The sequence below is a fragment of the Haliotis rubra genome, unplaced genomic scaffold, assembly GCF_003918875.1.
Source record: "Haliotis rubra isolate DU_JTF1 unplaced genomic scaffold, ASM391887v1 Scf344, whole genome shotgun sequence".
In the NCBI taxonomy this organism is placed as follows: Eukaryota; Metazoa; Mollusca; class Gastropoda; order Lepetellida; family Haliotidae; genus Haliotis; species Haliotis rubra.
In genome coordinates this window covers 1107785-1126898 of record NW_025767018.1, presented here as the reverse complement: position 1 = coordinate 1126898, position 19114 = coordinate 1107785, and the positions used below count along the sequence as shown (strand labels likewise).

Below are 19114 nucleotides of genomic sequence, written 5' to 3'. Positions count from 1 at the left end.
GGTGCTGCGCTCATAGCACATGCGCAGTGAAATAGGTTCACGCAGCTTGGAAGCTGGTTGTCCGGTGAATACTCGGTGAAGGCTTTAGTGTGAGCTATTTTTTCTAATGTTTCGTTGATATTTCACAGGCGCGAGCTTTTTATATGTTATGACAGTAGATTACCGATTTAACTGTTGATATAATTTCATTTGTCTATTTCACCACACGTTCTTCTTACCGAGTCACTTTCTCAGTTCGATACTTAAAAGCAATGTCATTATTCAGCGTTGACACAATTTCTAACTGTGATATAGATATGTCGTTGTCACAGACCTCAATGTCTGTTTTATTGACACCTATGTGACTGCCTGCATGTCTGCTAATGACAATATTCAATACACAACTTCGATCACTGACCACATGCAATTCGAACTTAACACCTATCAGGCTATACACCATCAAGTGGGTAGAGGCCTTCTTAATTAACCGACCTCAACGTGTTCGGGTCAATTCAACCGGTGCTCCTCAAGGCTGTGTCCTGTCTCCTGTCCTCTTCACACAATATACAAATGACTGTATATCTCATTTATCCACCAGTTTGAATTTCAAATTTGCTGATGACGCCGCTTTGGTTGGGTTTATTTGTCAATCGGAATTAGAGTATAGGAGAAATATTGATGCGTTTACTTCATGGTGCAAAGACAATTTCCTCACCCTGAACATAAACAAAACAAAGGAAATGATAATTGACTTCCGAAGCAAATAAACGAAAACAAAACAAACTGAAACATGTTTGTATTAATGGACAGGAAGAAACAGTGAAAGAGTATATAAATATCTGGGTACTATCAGGGCCGGAAGATTTGGGCGAGCTGGCTAAGGTGCCAGGCTAGTGTCCAGCAGGCTTGAAGGTGTCGGATGGAGCCAACCTCTGACCGGGCGTAAAAACCTCGGAGTCAACTTTGTGTGCAGTGTTATCACAACCCGTATGTACAGTACACATCCTGTGCCCTTACAAGAAGCCACGAATCTGTTGGTATATGACCAGATGGTGGCCACATGAATACGATGCAAACACAAGTTGCGGGCACAGCAACGGGCAGTGAACCTTGGACAAAGTGCTGTGACTATGTGTCCCCAGTCCACCCAGCTGTGAATGGGTACCTCGTTAGGATGAGAAGGCCACAATAACTCGGTGCGTCTAGTGGCTGCAAGAGTTGTATGATCCCCAGGGAGTTGAAATTGATAACACGATGGGCCGTTGAGACTGACATCAAATGATCGAGGGAAAAAATACCAGCGCCTGGAGCAAGCACTAGTTGCCGGGTTATATGTGCGCTATATAAATATCGTATAATATTAACACCTTCCAACCATATTGCATGAAGTCCCTAACCCTAAACCCCTCAGGTAAGAATGCATCATACCAGATACCATTTATTCGCAGCTTTAGTCATTTTATTTTTATATTTTAGATTTATTTTGAGTGGTTTAGGGTTAATATGATATGTTGGTGTCGGGTGAACCCGTCAAAGAAATCCTAAAAAATAAGATGAAAATTGACTGTAGCTGCGAATAATAGAATATGGCGGAAAGGGTCCGGTAACAGTTCCATCTGTATCATCCGCGTGAAATGCATTCAGTTAACCAGGATTATTTCGGGGTTTAGGGTTAGGTTTAGGTTAGGGTTTATCGTTAGTTTTTTTTATTAAAACCCACCCCAACAAGATAGGCCTATATTCGTAGGCATAGAATGATTTAAAGAAAATACGGGGGTTATGGGCGGAAATCTTTCCAAGGGTCCTGTGAGGCTGTGTAATGCATTCTTACCTGAGGCGTTTTAGAGTTAGGACCTAATCCAATATGGTAGGCAGGTGTCCGGTGTAATGCATATGCTACCCCTCAAATAATCCTAAACAATAACATAAATTGGCGAAGTTGCGTGATAATAGAATATGGCGGAAAACTCCTGTATAATGCATTCTTACCGAAGTGCTTATCTCTGTTTACATTTCGCTTTTGTACTGACCTCCGTCAGTACACTCAAAGCAGATGACGTCACGCTCCATAATGACGTCATAAATCTTGTTCCATGACCTAACAGTGTTAGGTCAACAGCCCGTTGCAAATTGTTTGAAGTCAACTTACAATTAAATTTATGATACTGTTTTGTCATTTTGTAACACATATATTATATGTATTACATCCATGTAGCTTTAATAGTGGAGTTAATTGAATACCTAGGGTTTCTGCATATGATAATGTCCTGAAAAACACTGTAGTGTAGGGGCACACTCAAACGTTTTGGTGAATCGGTTTCAAATTGCGACCGTATATGCTGATTATAAAGACGGACATTTACAGCACTGACCAATCAGAACTCGTGTTACGTACTAAGTTGAATTAGGATTATCGATTACATATCAATTCAGGCTTTCAATTATTGATCAAATGTTGGCCCGTTCAAGTTGGAGACATTAGTACACTAACTGGAATCTAATCAGCCACCTAACCTCAGGTCTCAAGTCTTATTTACACAGCATTACGTCGCACCTTTTGTATAAAATCAGTTCATCACTGCGTCGTGGTTTTGGTTTACCTTGTTTTTAACAAATTAATCACCAATGAATGATGAAATGCATAAAGCAAAGATAGTTGAGAAAGTTATATGAATGAATCACTGAAAATCATACATTCAACGTATGACAGCTGCTCTTAAGCCCGACAGGAAACTATGTCAGATTAAAAGAGAAGAATGAGCTGAGGATAAATTATGACTTCAGAATTCATTTCATTCCAAGATATATGTTTAGATCTTGGCAGTCAAAACTGCATCTACTTATATAGTGGAGGGACACAAAAACACAATATCTCACTGAGTCTTTGCATAGCATTTCCAAATGATGCACATTAACGGGTACATTTACTGAAAATGACATTTCAGAGTATTTTCTTACTGATGAAGGAGTAAAAACATTCCTTACTTGATGAGTAAGTATATTCTTCACCTAATGAAGGAATGTGAATATTCCTCAGCTAATCAAGGTGTATGTATATTCTTCATCTGCTGAAGGAGTATATATATTCTTCTTCTGCTGTAGGAGTATGTATATTCTTCATCTGCTGAAGGAGTATGTATATTCTTCATCTGCTGAAGGAGTATGTATATTCTTCATCTGCTGAAGGAGTATGTATATTCTTCATCTGCTGAAGGAGTATGTATATTCTTCATCTGCTGAAGGAGTATGTATATTCTTCATCTGCTGAAGGAGTATGTATATTCTTCATCTGCTGAAGGAGTATGTATATTCTTCATCTGCTGAAGGAGTATGTATATTTTTCATCTGCTGAAGGAGTATGTATATTCTTCTTCTGCTGAAGGAGTATGTATATTCTTGATCTGCTGAAGGAGTATGTATATTCTTGATCTGCTGAAGGAGTATGTATATTCTTGATCTGCTGAAGGAGTATGTATATTCTTCTTCTGCTGAAGGAGTATGTATATTCTTCATCTGCTGAAGGAGTATGTATATTCTTCATCTGCTGAAGGAGTATGTATATTCTTCATCTGCTGAAGGAGTATGTATATTCTTCATCTGCTGAAGGAGTATGTATATTCTTCATCTGCTGAAGGAGTATGTATATTTTTTCATCTGCTGAAGGAGTATGTATATTCTTCTTCTGCTGAAGGAGTATGTATATTCTTGATCTGCTGAAGGGTATGTATATTCTTGATCTGCTGAAGAAGGAGTATGTATATTCTTGATCTGCTGAAGGAGTATGTATATTCTTCTTCTGCTGAAGGAGTATGTATATTCTTCATCTTATGAAGGAGAAAGTGTATTCTTCACCCAATGAAGGAGTAAGAATATATACTCCGAAACATTTTGCTCCACATATTGCGACTTGTTTAGGGGATTATGCATTCTGGTCAGTGTGTCACTCTCTAGTCTGGACTGTAATGCAAACAGGTGGTGTGTGTCCTCAGAAGAAATGGGAGTTACTACCATTTGTGCGAGGCATCCAGAAAGTATCGCAAAGATACCTTTCAATGGTATATTTATTTTATTTTATAAGAAAACACATCACCAATTTATCTGCACATCATCCTTAATTCCATTAACTATTGACACATAATATAGCACAGGAAACTGTACTGAAGCCAAATTACATATATATGTCCTCACTTGAGAGATGTAGATGAAAACAATACATGTCATACTTAATGGTTGTCATCAGACGTCTGTGTTTCATTAATGTCGCCTCAATCTGCCTCTGTTCTCAAGACAATCCGGTATCAGACGAAGCATATTCCTAATCAAACGTTCGATGTCAACTTGGTTTAATTTTAGCCCATTACACTCCGTCAAGGAAGTCAAAATTAAAATTTGATCCATCCGAAAACGACGACTGTTCCAGTATTGCCGCCCTTGACACTAATTAAATATGTCTTACAGTAATATGACGCTCCGCCAATCGTGGGATCACACGTGGACATCGGGCATGCGGGTGGTTCTGTGTAGCCAATTACAAATCGTCTGTCCACTCACTGACACGGCTGTGCTCTACTGGTTGCCCTTAATCGACCAACATTTGTCATCAGCCTTATTTCTCCATCGTGATTGCAGTCTGATAATTCCGTATAGTGAACGAATGAGTGAATGAATGTTTATTCTGTAAACATGCCACAGACCCAGTATACAATTACACCATCATCAATTCACATCGCAAAACAGAGGTAGCGTCATAGTAGGTACACATTCATACATTGATACATTGTCATGACACTGGAGGAAGTTACTGCGCTTCTTAAAAGCAAGGAAAATATACTTGGCTAAACAGGTGAGCATTTAAAAAAACAAACTCAATTGGTATTCCTGTAAATCCAGGTGCCTTACCTTAATGCATACTGGAAACATCTAGGATTGTCTTTACAAGATATATCTCTGTCAAGGTCAAGTTCAATATTAACAGATTCATTCATTACTTCATTATCGATGGAGTTCACAAAATGATGTATTGATTGATAAAAGTCAGCTTCATTAACTGATATATTGTTCCACTGAATAAATTCTTAAAATCAACAGTCCAGTCTGTGGCACTAATGCTGTTTACACCTCTAGAGGGTGTTGATTTCACCAAAACAGTTTACTGTTTGTTATCAAAAGTGCTTGTTCAAGATTATTAGTGAATGTGATAAATGCCTGTGATAATTTGTAAAAAGTTGTTTATAGCGATGTCTTGCCTCAATATAGATCAATCTAGCGACAACGTCATTTGTTGCATGAAACGCACAAAGTAGACGGCGAGCCACCTGTCTGGCCGTCTTGCATTCCGTATCGAACCAGTTATCCCCCTTTGCACGATCAGATTTTAAATTGAAGTGTTTTTAAAGCATGTAGCGCAACACTGAACAAGTTTAATAATGCAATCACAGGTGGAACTTGCTTGTCTGTTGGAAACCAGTGAATTAAAGTTTTCTGTATAATCCGATGGTATGGAATTCCATGAATCAACATACTGTTCTCGCTTTTTCCTCTGCCCAGAAATATCTAGGTCTTGTTATCAAATCATCATCATAAGAGACTGGGTCAGCTGCATCCATAACAACAGAAAAGGTCACAGGTGTATGGGTAGATTCTACACAATCAGGAATATCAAATTGTACAAACCTTTCAAAGCACTTTTAAAAACACAAAACATAATCTACAACACTTTGTCCATCGTCAGCAAAACATGTTTCTTTTCCAACAAGTTTATCATCGAATAGTCTCCCATTACATATTCTAAGCCCTGTTGATTTACAACAGTCAAGTAGGCTGTAACCTCGTTCATCAACCTCATTCACAGTCTTGTGATCGTCTTTGAGGAGGACTGTCTTGTCCATACTTTATGTCATCCTCTATTGGTAAATATGTGACGTCATCGGCTATGATGTAATCAAGCTGAGAACCATATCCAGCTCTTCCGTTAAAATCGCCTTGAACTATCACATCACAGTTAGGCGTTTAGATTTTATATGTATAATGTCAGCTTCAAGTATATCCAAACCCTTCATCAGAGTGTTCCTTTCGACCTCCTCAGAGAAAATATATCATTACAAAGAAACAGGTGAGTATCATCATAACTGGATTTGAAATGAAGCCACAACATATTTTGGGACTGTGTTATATATTGTGAAACACACTGAGATAAGGATTCCTTTACTACAAAATATGCCACCAGAATTCCTGATAGTGCTATGTTTCTTGTCGTTGTCTGGTGGAATTGTATATACCCGAAATAAGAATACATCTCGTTCACTGGCCCATGTTTCCCGAGAGACACAACATCATATTGGTTAATAGTATTCTTGAATGGGATGTTAGTTTCATGGCGTTTTAAGCCTTCAATGTTCCACACCATACATTTCCAGATTTGAGAAAATATGTCGTGACTCATTGTTTACTGGGCGTTTTACTTTGTTGAACTCAGTAGGGTCTTTTAAATCCATGACATTCTCGAAAGCGCGTGGTGAATTTCTTTCTCAGTATCTTAAAACTTGTTTCACTGGGTGTATCATTGACATTGAAGGCGATGTATGTTGAGCTGAAACAGTGGGTCGATTCGAGTGACCTGTATACCGTAAATCACACCCCATCGTCTGTATAAAGTGATGACACAGAATTACGTATATTTGGCAGCGAGCAATCCATTTTTTATAACTTCATTACTCACTTTTTATCAGAGCCGTGACCCACGCCTATCCTCCCTACCCACCAGGTAGAGCCTCCAGCTAGATGATGATAGTTCATGCCATAATGCTTTGTCTTGATCCGACTTCCTATAAGCCAGTTGTGTGTAACCAGTTCCTGATATAACAGATTTCAACTTCTGTCAGTTGATGAATCCTCATGTGTTTCTAACCTGATAGAGTAAATTTCCCCTAGATTCAACACATTCATATGGCTTGATCCCTGTTCAATTTTGTGTGTCTCTGCAGACAATTTGATCGTGTAAATGTTTCCCCACATTCATAAGGCTTGATTCCACTGTGAATTTTCATGTGTGTCCTGCTTGAGATGACCTGATTGTGCAAATTTTTCCCACATTCAACACATTCATAAGGAAGCTTGATTCTGGTGAGTCCTCATGTGTGACTGCAGATGACCTGATGGTGTAAAATGCTTTCCCACATTCAACACATTCAAAGGCTTGATTCCTGTGTGAATCCTCATGTGTTCCTGCAGGTTACTTGATTGTGAAAATGTTTTCTCACATACAATGCACTGATGAGGCTTGATTCCACTGTGAATTTTCATGTGTGTTTGCAGATGACTTGATTGTGCAAATTTTTTCCCACATTCAACACATTCATAAGGCTTGATTTCTAAGTGTATCCTCATGTGTCTCTGCAGATGACCTGATTCCGAAAATGCTTTTCCACATTCCACACATTCATAAGGCTTGATTCCTGTGTGAATCCTCATGTGTATCTGCAAGCAAGTTGATTGGATAAATGTTTTCTCACATACAATGCACTGATGAGGTCTGATTCCTGTGTGAATCCTCATGTGTGACTTCAGATGACCTGATTCTGCAAATGTTTTCCCACATTCATATTCATAAGGCTTGATTCCTGTGTGAGTCCTCATGTGTCTCTGCAGATGACCTGATTCTGTAAATGTTTTCCCACATTGAACACATTCATAAGGCTTGATTCCTGTGTGAGTCCTCATGTGTCTCTGCAGATGACCTGATTCTGTAAATGTTTTCCCACATTGAACACATTCATAAGGCTTGATTCCTGTGTGAATCCTAATGTGTCTCTGCAGATGACCTGATTTTGTAAATGTTTTCCCACATACAACACATTCATAAGGCTTGATTCCTGTGTGTATCCTCATGTGTATCTGCAGGTTACCTGATCGTGCAAATGTTTTCCCACATTCAAGACATTCATAAGGCTTGATTCCTGTGTGTATCCTCATGTGTCTCTGCAGAGTACCTGATTGTGAAAATGTTTTCCCACATTCAAGACATTCATAAGGCTTGATTCCTGTGTGAATCCTCATGTGTGACTGCAGATGACCTGATTCTGTAAATGTTTTTCCACATTCAACACATTCATAAGGCTTGATTCCTGTGTGTATCCTCATGTGTCTCTGCAGATGACCTGATTCTGTAAACGTTTTCCCACATTCAACACATTCATAAGGCTTGATTCCTGTGTGAATCCTCATGTGTGACTGCAGATGACCTGATTCTGTAAATATTTTTCCACATTCAACACATTCATAAGGCTTGATTCCAGTGTGTATCCTCATGTGTATCTGCAGGTTACCTGATCGTGCAAATGTTTTCCCACATTCAACACATTCATATGGCTTGAATCCTGTGTGTATCCTCATGTGTCTCTGCAGATTACCTGATCGTGCAAATGTTTTCCCACATTCAAGACATTGATAAGGCTTGATTCCTGTGTGAATCCTCATGTGAATCTGCAAGCAGCCTGATTGCATAAATGTTTTCTCACATACAATGCACTGATAAGCCTTGATTCCACTGTGAATCCTCATGTGGTTCTGCAGATGACCCGATAGTGTAAATGTTTTCCGACATTCAGCACACTGATAAGTCTTGATTCCACTTTGACAGAGCATCTGTTTCTTCAAGTCACCTGATTTCGAAAATGTTTTCATGCACTCACTACATGTATGAAGCTGCTTTGTTGGTCCACTATGTTTTTCATGAGTTTCAAAACCACCTATTTCCTGGGTTCCAAAAATAGGTTCTGTCATGATATCACCAGTTTCCAGGGTTCCATCATGGGTTCTTCCTTGAGATCACCTGTTTCCTAGGTGCCAATGGAACATTCCTTCTTGAGATCTTCTGTTTCCGCAAACTCTTTTAACAGATTTAACTTGTTTCAGTGACCGGGAAAAGATTCTGAAGATTGCTTTCAACTTCCACCATTAACCTGTTGATGTTATGGTGTTTACTGAAAACATAAGGAACACTGTCACACTCTTATAACAAGTAGGGTAGGGACCATACACAATATGATGGTATGACACGTAGCATGATAACAAACCCGATACTGTAAAAATGTCTTCCCACACACATCACATTATAAACAACTTTGTGGAGTAATTTTCGGTATGCTGTGTGGAAAATGCCAGTGGTGGGATGTATCATTATCACCTTTGTTGCCTCACAATGAATTATATTCAGTTAATACTTTTACCATACTTTTAATGTTGTTACATGTTTTGGGTCTATGGAGTTCACCATCCCGTCCAAACAAAAAGCAAATAGATGCCCTGCAAAGCAGTGTACAGGTGATATACACCATTGTGTAAAGTGGTTAAAAGCAATGAATATATTCGATAATTATTCCATTATCCCCAATATATCCATAAGCACACCCAGTTTACAAAACACTGCATTGAAGTAATTCTACATGTGACATAATTAGATCTGCAATTCATCAATATATTTACATGATATTGCATGTACAACATTAATGACATTTGTGTGTGAGGTAAGATAAATAAATAAATAAATAAACATATATATATATATCCTACCTGACACATAAATGTCATTTTCTGATTGGCTGAGCGCTCTTCTATTATTTTCAATGTACCCGCTTACAAGAGAGTTACATTTCAATGTACCCGCTGTGAATGGCAACTCATTTGGTACTTCGTGGTAGTAATTCTTGAATAACATTGAATCCATTATGATGTCACGGAAATTACCGATGTTTCAAGCGATAGCAAATCGATGGAAGGGAGATAACGCAGCTAAATCTCCAATATTTTTATTTATTAAACTTCTTTTTATTTCCCCTCCACGACGTTTCGGGACCATTCAAAGGAATTAAAAGAGAAGTTTAATCCATAAAAATATCTTAGACATCTATGCACAACTTTTAAATGCCACTCGTCCATATATATACACATATATAATTCAGATGACAGATAGTACAAAGAAGAAACACACACTATCATTAAACAACTGGAAGCCTTTAGATCCAGCAACAAAACCTTTCGTGGGGAGACAAGTTTTAAACATATGTTTTCAACGACATGTATGGTTGTCTTTGTAACAAAATGTCAGGGTCATATCGTCATCATCAGGAAATAAATACAAAAAATACACAATATATATTTATGCTTCTTAATGGATATGGAAGGACGTTGTTCTATGAAATTCTCTATCATTCTCTCATTCTGTTTCAGATGCATTATGTTTCACGATGATCTCATTCATGGCCATTTAGTTCTGTGACAACAGCGAGGTGCCATGTGACCGCATTATGACACTGTTGAATCGCTGGTACACGTATTATTATATTTATAGCGTTAGGGTCCAGTGTAATGCATTGTAATGCATTTCGACCTGAGGGAGTTAGATGCGAGGACCTCATCCAATATGGTAGGTAGGTGTCGATTGTAATGCATTTGTACCACTCCTCAAAATACTGCGGAAAAATAATATAAACTGACCTGAGATCACGAACAATTAAGGATTGACTGTGTATTTCTTTTCGTTGCATTGAGGTATGAAACTAAAACCAATGTGCAAACTGTGGCGGATTCTTACTAACGTTTGCACATTGGTTTTAGTTTCATACCTCAATGCAACAAAGAAATACTACGTGTATCCTTATAATTAAATTCAACAACAAATACTACAGGCTTTCAACAATATTTTATTTAAACACAATCAAATTCATCGAAACAGATATCTTTGTTACCACCGATTGACATTTTCGGTGTAAGAATTCGGTAATGGCGACATGACTCAGGTGACTCATTTACATAAAATGACACGCCTACCAAACCATTAGCCAATCAGCATAGAGCACCCCAAGCAGCTGTCAATCAACCAAGCTAACATCGGTGTGGCAAATCAGAGCGGAACAACACAACGTGACGTTGCTCCGTAACGCAAAGTTTCAAGTTCAAACATTTGAAATATTACCAGCGAACTGAAAGACACAGTTTGAAAAGTGAGAATTGGAAAAGAAGCCCGATGACATGAAGTTAGTGGAACTGAGGATTGTTAGTGGCAGCAGTATTTGCGCAAGTGGAAAGGGGCTGTGACTGGGATTCATGATGCCATGAACTGATGTTCCAACGCGTCGCATGCTCTTGTCGAGGCGCACAATGGCGGAAAGCGTCTCGCTAATTCTTAGTTTTTGACTAGTCGTCTAGTGGTGGCGACTATAACTCTACACATCGAACTTTCATTCCTATGGCCACTCATAAACATTATGTGACGGTTCAAAGCCAGCGTCCTCACTCATGGCTTGAATTGCTGTGGCCCGAAGGCAATGAGCAGTGTATGACTGACTACATTGGGCATTGCGACATATGTCAAACATGAAATGAGTGAACTGGTATTTTCTGACTGGGGTTGCTGTATACCAAATGTTGTGTGCGTCTGGGGAACAAAGTGCATCTTTGTTACAGTGCGAAAAAAGTGATCCGGCATTTGGGTCACTTTTGTCAAGGAGCTGGCGAAGTGCATTCACGGGACATTGGTTTATATCATTCGTCACGTATATTCGTTTGTCGCTTTGCACCTCATCGCTGCTGAGACCACCCTGGATGTTTTTGTTTCATTTCGGTGGGACAGTGGGACATATTCAACATTGCTATCATCTACCGCGAAATTCATAGGATGTGGGCGTGTAGATAAGCTGCTGGTGAAATTCAAGACGACTTACAAAATGGATGGCCAAGTCGCATACCATACTTTGTACCGGAGGATAACAGGATTGGATGCGAATGCAGATAAGTGCTAATTTTCATCAGTTCACTTGTTTCAATGGAGCACCTTTAGAATACAGCACCACAACTTCGTGAGGGCGATCCCGGCCGTAGGTCACGTCAAGCAACCAGTTTGTTCGAACGCCGAACCCGCGACCTTCGATTGGTAGCTCGACAGCTAACCGACTGAGCTACGCCCACACTGTTGCACAATGTGCAAATTTATCAAGTCATTCCTGTGGACGTCCACGGAAATGAACGGAAAGAGTCAAATAGGTCACGGACAATTACGTATGCTACGGGTAGACTTGGTGTCACGTGATTTTATTCTACGGACAATTGCCGAATGGATCCGATGCCATTTGGCACACTCGTCCCATTCCGTAATCTACAAATTAACGTGTGGCGTGGAATGAGCCGACATGCCTCAAACTGAAAAGGGTTGTTGACGTCAGGCGTCAGACGTAGATTTCATGGTGCATGCATGAATGACGCGCTTTTATATTAATCAGTGATGTAGGGAAAACTGTAAGGAGAATGTGGATCGCACTAAGGAACGAGGGAGACATACGCCTGTGTAGTGACAGCACGAGGGTGAGTTAGCATTACTTTACAAAATTTCTGTTAATTATTGGGAACATCTTATTTGTCATTAGATAATCTGAATACAGAATTTTGGAATGAGTCTACTCTGCCGACAGTGATTGGAAAGTTTGTGTTAGCTGATAATCGGATTCCAGTATGTTTAGATAATGAATGAGTCTGACTGATAATCGGCTTCGATAGTCAAAACATCTACTGTGCCGAGTGATTGAAAAGCCTGTAAATTTAACGGAAAAACATCACAACCTTTGATGTTTTAAGTACATTTACTCAACTCAAATCGCCCAAACTCAGTGTCAAAATGAAACTGTATTTAAAACGCAAGAATGTACACATTACATATCATTCATCACAATGTCTCACCACTGTGTTGTATGAGATAAGACTGTCAGGAAGAATCAACATGCCGTATCTTGTGACGAGTGTGATTTATGGACTCATCGTGTTTGTGGTACCGGCCTTTCTGTATCACGGTACCATGAGATTTGTCGAAATGAAGAGGATTTCCCTTTCGTATGTGTTCGCTGTCGCAGGAATTCATTTGACAACATGATGGACACAGTGAACTTTCATGTAAGTTTGGAAGCGGACACTACCTTACCAGCTGTCGAACAACCCCCTACCCTAGAAGAAGAAGACGACCACGTGTCCTATCATACTGTGTTTTTTATATGTTGATTCTAATGTTATAATTAAACGAACTAAAACATCATACTGTGTTTTGTATATGGTGCCGTTTTAGCTCAGAAATCAGTAGGCGTTTTCGCCAAACGATTTTGGTGCCGTTCTGCTGTGGTGCCATTTTAGCTATAACCCCGTGTGAAAGAGGCTTGAGTGCTGCAAATTCGAGGCCAATTTCCATTAGCCCAAAATTTCTACATTAACCCATTTCTTAATGTAGTTTCGATGTTTTGGTTTCCGTTTTGTGTGAACAAAAAGTATTAAAATGCAAAAAGGTAAAACAACAAATGGTACTCACGTACTGACGGTGTCTAGTGTAATGCAGTAGTATATTCAATGATAGTCCTGGACCAAGTCCAACAAAGCCTCTGCAAAGCCTTATTTCACAAATAAAGCTTTTGTCAGGCCCTTAGATCTTGCTACCATTGTATCTACTACTTTTGAGCCCCCGTTGATTTCCCGACCTATAAAAGTTGAGACACCAGCGGATACTGAACCCCACATGTATACCTCACAGCCGCACCACTCAACCAACTGAGCTACCGGGGACGTATCTCGGTTTAACGGGTCTATCCTGGGATTGCATCATCCAAAGCTGGGCTGCCTCTATAATAGCTCCACGTGCTGCTATGTCACGTTGACCTCGATGAAACAGTTTAATGTGAATCGCCTGTGATCTCTTTGGTGTTCGTAATAAAGGCTTGCCGGGCTTTTTGTACCCCCTGTTCTATTTACTTTTTTTTCTCGTCCTCGCTGATAACAGACTTACGAGACTTGGATCGAATCTCTTGTTTCATTTTGTTATATTTCGTGAGTTCAGAGAGGATTGAACGAAACTCCTCCTCTGAGATCTTACTGTCAGTGAGTGCCGTGGAAATACGCTCAATTACTGTGTTCAGCTTTGCTTCAGCCAGAACCCTGATCTCTTCGTGTTTCAACGCCTTACGATGCAGTCTGCGGGATGCAAACTTAAGCACCAACCCTAACACCCCTGTCACCCCAGCTGTTATTTCAATACCTAACACTATAGGTGCAGCCACGATGGTAGCTAACAACCCAACACCTGCGCTTCTAGTCCCATGCTGGTTGCCATAAGGGCAGTATCAGTCCCATCCACGCATTGAAAGCTCTACGGGTACTTTTATATAGTGCTTTCCGAAAGTGTCACGGTCTTGTTCTAGTTGGTGTTTTACATCACATAACTGCCTCAAGCGGAACCCGCTCTCACGGTTTCCAGGGTCTTCACGACTTCCTCTAACGACTGGGTATAGCCCCATCCTATAATATATATTACAAAAGATATTTTAATTGGGTTTCATTTAACCTTCGATTAATGTACTTAAAACTGATAATACTTAGATTAACTTGCACATAAAAAAGCGGGGTCTTAGCTCTACTTCCATTAAGGAGACGAACCCCATCAAGGCTTGCTAAAGGTTCGTTTCCCGATACCTTAGTAATACGACAACGTTGGTTATTACACCTGTCTTCCCAACCTATCACCATATCTTCAAGTAATTTGATCTCTGTCTTCACCTTCCCACTGGAAGCTAACATGTTGCCCGAGTGGTCTGGTATTGGTATGACTTGTACACTAGATTCCGGAACGAACGATCCTATAATCATGCTGTTGTTCCTAATCTTGGAGATAGTATTATTTTGTTTCAAGGAGATATAAGGTGAGGTGAGGGTTCAGTTGATCAACCATTCAGGCTCTTTAAAATCTGATAACGACACCCGCCTATACACGTTGTCTTTCAAGTGCAGGATGCATAAGGTGTCTTCCTCACCAGGCTGATCAAACCCCTCCGTGTCCCCAAGGTCGTTTAGCGTAGCATTGGGTCGATGTCGATTGGCCATTGTTATAATACTATTACGAGATAGTTTCCAATTGTTTTTCTGATAATTTCTCAGGAATGCACTTCACCCCCATGAAGTGTATGTTGTCCGGTAGGAAGATCTTGATGAGTGATATCGTGTCTTCCACGATCACGGTGACTATCTGCAGACTGGTGTCGACACCCACCCGCACGTAAACAGTGCAAACGTGATACTGGTGTCGTTTCCCCCACCGGAGTTTGATCCCCTTCACGATTTCGACTTCATCCCGCGATGGTTCCCCTAGGTAGACTTGGATGACCAGTGTTGAGTTCGCCGGTAGACTCTCCAGGATGTTGACCACGCCTTCGAATTCAGACACCAACTGCAATACCATGTTTTGCATCCCGGGCTTGCTAGATAGCATGTGGGCTGCCATACTGGCGACTGGGCTGATGATTACGCTACGTCTCTGCGTCGGGACGTAAGCCACGAGCAGGGTTCCGTTGTTCACGACTTTGTTTAGGTAGTTGTCTTTGTTCTCCGTGAACACGTAGGGGAGCCGAGCCTAATGTTGAGAAACCAGTCGACTTTTAGCGGCACCAACACCCACTTGGCGGCGCCGTCGGTTAAGACGAGGGAATACTGCTTATTTTGGTGATGGCCGTCACGCTTGTTCTCAACATCGCCTAATTCGAACAGTTTGCCCCGAACGATGGGTATATTATCCATTTATCATCACCGGTGCTGACTAGGGTGTACCGAAAGTGTTGACGACCGCCTTGAGGTATCTACTATATCACTTAGGTTGCTAGTACCACCGATGGAGGGACTTCAACGCTTTTTGTAAATGTTGTTTTTCAGTTGCAAGGCGCATAATTTACCATCTACTCCGGGTCGTCGAATCCGCTGCGGTGTCCCCGAGGTCGAGATCCCCACATTGAGGCATTTTTTCAACTTCATTCCGGGCCTTGTGCGCTGGTCATTTTATGTGCAGCGCTATGCTGAGGTATCCTATATTCACGGGATTATGATTTATATCTAACACCGATATTATCAGCTCAGGGATGTTGCCCTGGGTTAACCTCTTATACTGCCGCTGCGTGAAACGACTCGTCTTCTACCGTCGTTGTATTTCTCCGCTTTCACCGGTACTGCTCTCACTATCGTGGAAGGGTGCCCACCTTGAATGTTGTCCGTTGTGCTCACCTGGCCGAGATGAATGCACAGCTCTCGCACGGTACTTAGGTCGGGTAACTCGCGTGCCTCTGACGGTAGTTGTTGGTTTTATCTCGCCAGGTGACATACCGAGTGTCCTCGCCAATGGTCGACCGAGTTCTCAAGGAGTTTCTTCCGTTGTTGATTAACACCACTGTGCCGCTTTGAGTCGCTCATCTTGAGTTCGGCTCCCAGGGGTTTGAAGACCTCGCCGCTTAGAGCACACGTTGTAGTAGCCGCCAGTTATCTGGCTGCGAGCCCACTGACGCAACAGCTTATTGTTGTTGGCGCTGATGTTAGTCCATCGCGTAGGTAGGTGATATATCGCACAGTGCGACTTTCGAAGTTGACCCGACGATTATCGATCGCGTGCGTCAGCTGAACAGCCTCGCCGCTCGTTATTCCTGGAAGTGTTATGTACATGTTAGAGTATATATGCTCATTATATAATAGTTTTAAAATGTACTCCGCTGGAGTGTTTTACCCTAAACTGAACATAGATTTCCCCCGCATGAAGATCGTGGTCGCTGATGTATTTCGGTGCCCAGTTCATAGATGTGTTCGACCAGTATAAGTTTTCGGTGACTAACGCTAAGGTAGTTCATGCTTGGTTCAACAATCTGATGCAGTTCTGGCAGAATCAACTCAACTTCGCCGTGTCGTGCGCTACAACGGGGTGTGGTGTGACATTGACCGACACTCGGCGTGGACCGCTGAGTCAGTCTGTGTTCACGTTTCACGTGTACTACCAGGTCAGACGTATCCTCAATGAGATCAGCGCCCCGCTCCCACAGGAAAAGGCGTGGAACCCAGTAAACAACCAGTACGATAGACGGGCCTACTTTAACGTGATTTGCAACGACCAACTAAACACGAAGACGGATTGGCGTTTGCCGGGGCCGAACCATGGGTTGGGTATCCCCATCGTTCACAACATGCCCCTCGTGGATGCCAGCGAGAAGTTGAAAGAATGGGGTGACAAGTCGTATCATCACCTCACAACGAACGAGTGGGATGACCGTTACATGGCTTTCAATGACAGCAAGGATTACCGAGTCTATAGGTTCGAGCAGGGGGCAGCGGATGACTGGAAAAAGTTCATGCTGGACACGTCGAAAGGGTTCACTCGTGCCGGTGTAATCAGGTTGAACGACTCGATTCGAACGTACGTGTGGGCGCTGTTGGGTGCGCAGACGCAAACCAACCAACATCCTTGGTAAGGGGTCTGCTTACGAAACAGTTCATTGTTAACGTTGAGGATGCTATTAATTCTCCAGTTGATCTCCCGAGTGCTATCAAACGCTACCAAGACGTGTTGGAATACGCCAGGTCGAAAGTCGACTATGTCTTCGACGTGGGGCTGTACATGGCTCCGAGCGATATGCAACTGAGAGTAAAAAAAGTGGTGGGTTACAACAACTAAATAGTCATAGCCACGGCGGACCAAAAGTTGGGCGTCAATTTTGATGTCAACGTCCCCCACGTCCCACCACCCACGACCGGTGAAACAGCCCTGGTGGTTGGTGGGGTAGCGGTCGGTTTGGGGCTTATTTGGTTAAAAATTCCTTAGCCGCTACGTACACCAAACCCACCACGGCGACGATGGCTGACGACAGGTTTTGACTGAGCCACGTGTCAGTTTTAGCCAGAGCGCTCAGCAGCCACGAGACGATGCTACCCAGGATGCCGGGTAGGGCTTCGGCGGCCTTACCAGCCAGTTTAGCCAGGGCCTCCCCTAGGGATTTCAGGTGTTTTTTTATCCAGTCTTTGACACCCCCACCACTTGGTGGTGTGCCACTGCCGCCGGCAGGCGTGGGGGTACCCCCACTCAATGACACCACCAGGGTTGATATGATGAAGCCCAATGCAGTCAAAATGCTGGCGATAGTAATCCCTTGCTCTCGGAAGAGGATTCGGATCCTGTCAGCTAGCGTGGTGTCTTGGTAGAGGACTCGATCGATGGTTTCCCGTACACGACTGATCTGGGATCGGAGGGCTTCCCGGTTCGAGGAAGCAGATTCCAACCGAGTCCGTCTCTCGTCTTCCAAGTTTTTTATTCTCTCCTCGATACGACGTTTCATATCATCGTCTTCAGTTTCGGTGAGTTTTATTTTCTCGCGAGCGATGTGCTCATGGACTTTGTTCAGTTTCCCCATGTTGTTAACGAGTTCTCCACGTACATGTTTCAAGGCTTCGTCTAGGCCTCGCAGTTCCCTCAGGGGAAATTCGAGCCCCGGCAAGGGTTTGTCATGGTACGTGGCCAATATTTTCTCGATACTGTCTGATGTTTCTTTAGCATCCCCAGTATTGTCCCTGGCTGCTTGCAGATCTTGGACGACCTTCGGGGGAAACTTAGATCTTGCACCACCGTAATCTATGAAGCCTAGTTCCTCACGGAGCAGTTGACTCCCACCAGGTCGACTGGTGAGTGTTGACAAAGCATATGGCTTCTGGTCTTTTTTCATGATATCGACACCCGGGTGAGCCTTCAATCGCAGCGTGCCCTTCTTATCGACGGTAAACTTGGCATAGTCTTGTACCAACGGCTTGATGTTGTCTCTATTTTCAACTGCGTCGTAATAATCGTCGACGGCCGGCTGTACAAGTTCAGCACTTAAGGGGTTGTTCGTGAATGTGGTGTCATCCTCCCCGAATGCCTGGGCACTATCATCCCACATATCATCCATAGGGATGTACTCAGCCATTATTTAGTATTAAAACTTATATATTTCATTTATATAACAATGTATGGTAGAAAACTAGATCCTTTCAGAAGATCAAGAGAGCCTCTAGGCGTCAGAGCCGTGCGCCAGTCGGTGACCATCACCAACAATCCCAGCAAGATAGACCAGAACCAAACGCTGCTGGTTAGATTTCCAAACCTTGGTGAGAATGACCTCATTGTACCAGGCACGGTTCGACTGACGTTCAACCTCACGTTGACCTCCAACAACGACAAACGCGAGCTAGTGCGGAACGTAGGTTGAGCCATCATCAAGAAAACCACCATCAAGATCAGCGGTAACGAGGTGCTGAGCATCGACGACAGCGA

At 42.1% G+C, this 19114-nt stretch overlaps 1 protein-coding gene across 1 annotated transcript; it reads right to left on the bottom strand.

Annotated features, from left to right (window-relative positions):
* Positions 1-7179: 7179 nt before the first annotated feature.
* On the bottom strand, positions 7180-8985 carry LOC124284747 (zinc finger protein 135-like; the record flags this gene model as incomplete). The annotated part of the gene is made up of 3 exons (XM_046720852.1): positions 8556-8985; positions 7884-8303; positions 7180-7715 (listed from the first exon to the last, which is right to left on the bottom strand). Coding segments are annotated over exons 1-3 (1161 nt in total), but the record flags the coding sequence as incomplete, so codon positions are not given.
* Positions 8986-19114: the final 10129 nt, after the last annotated feature.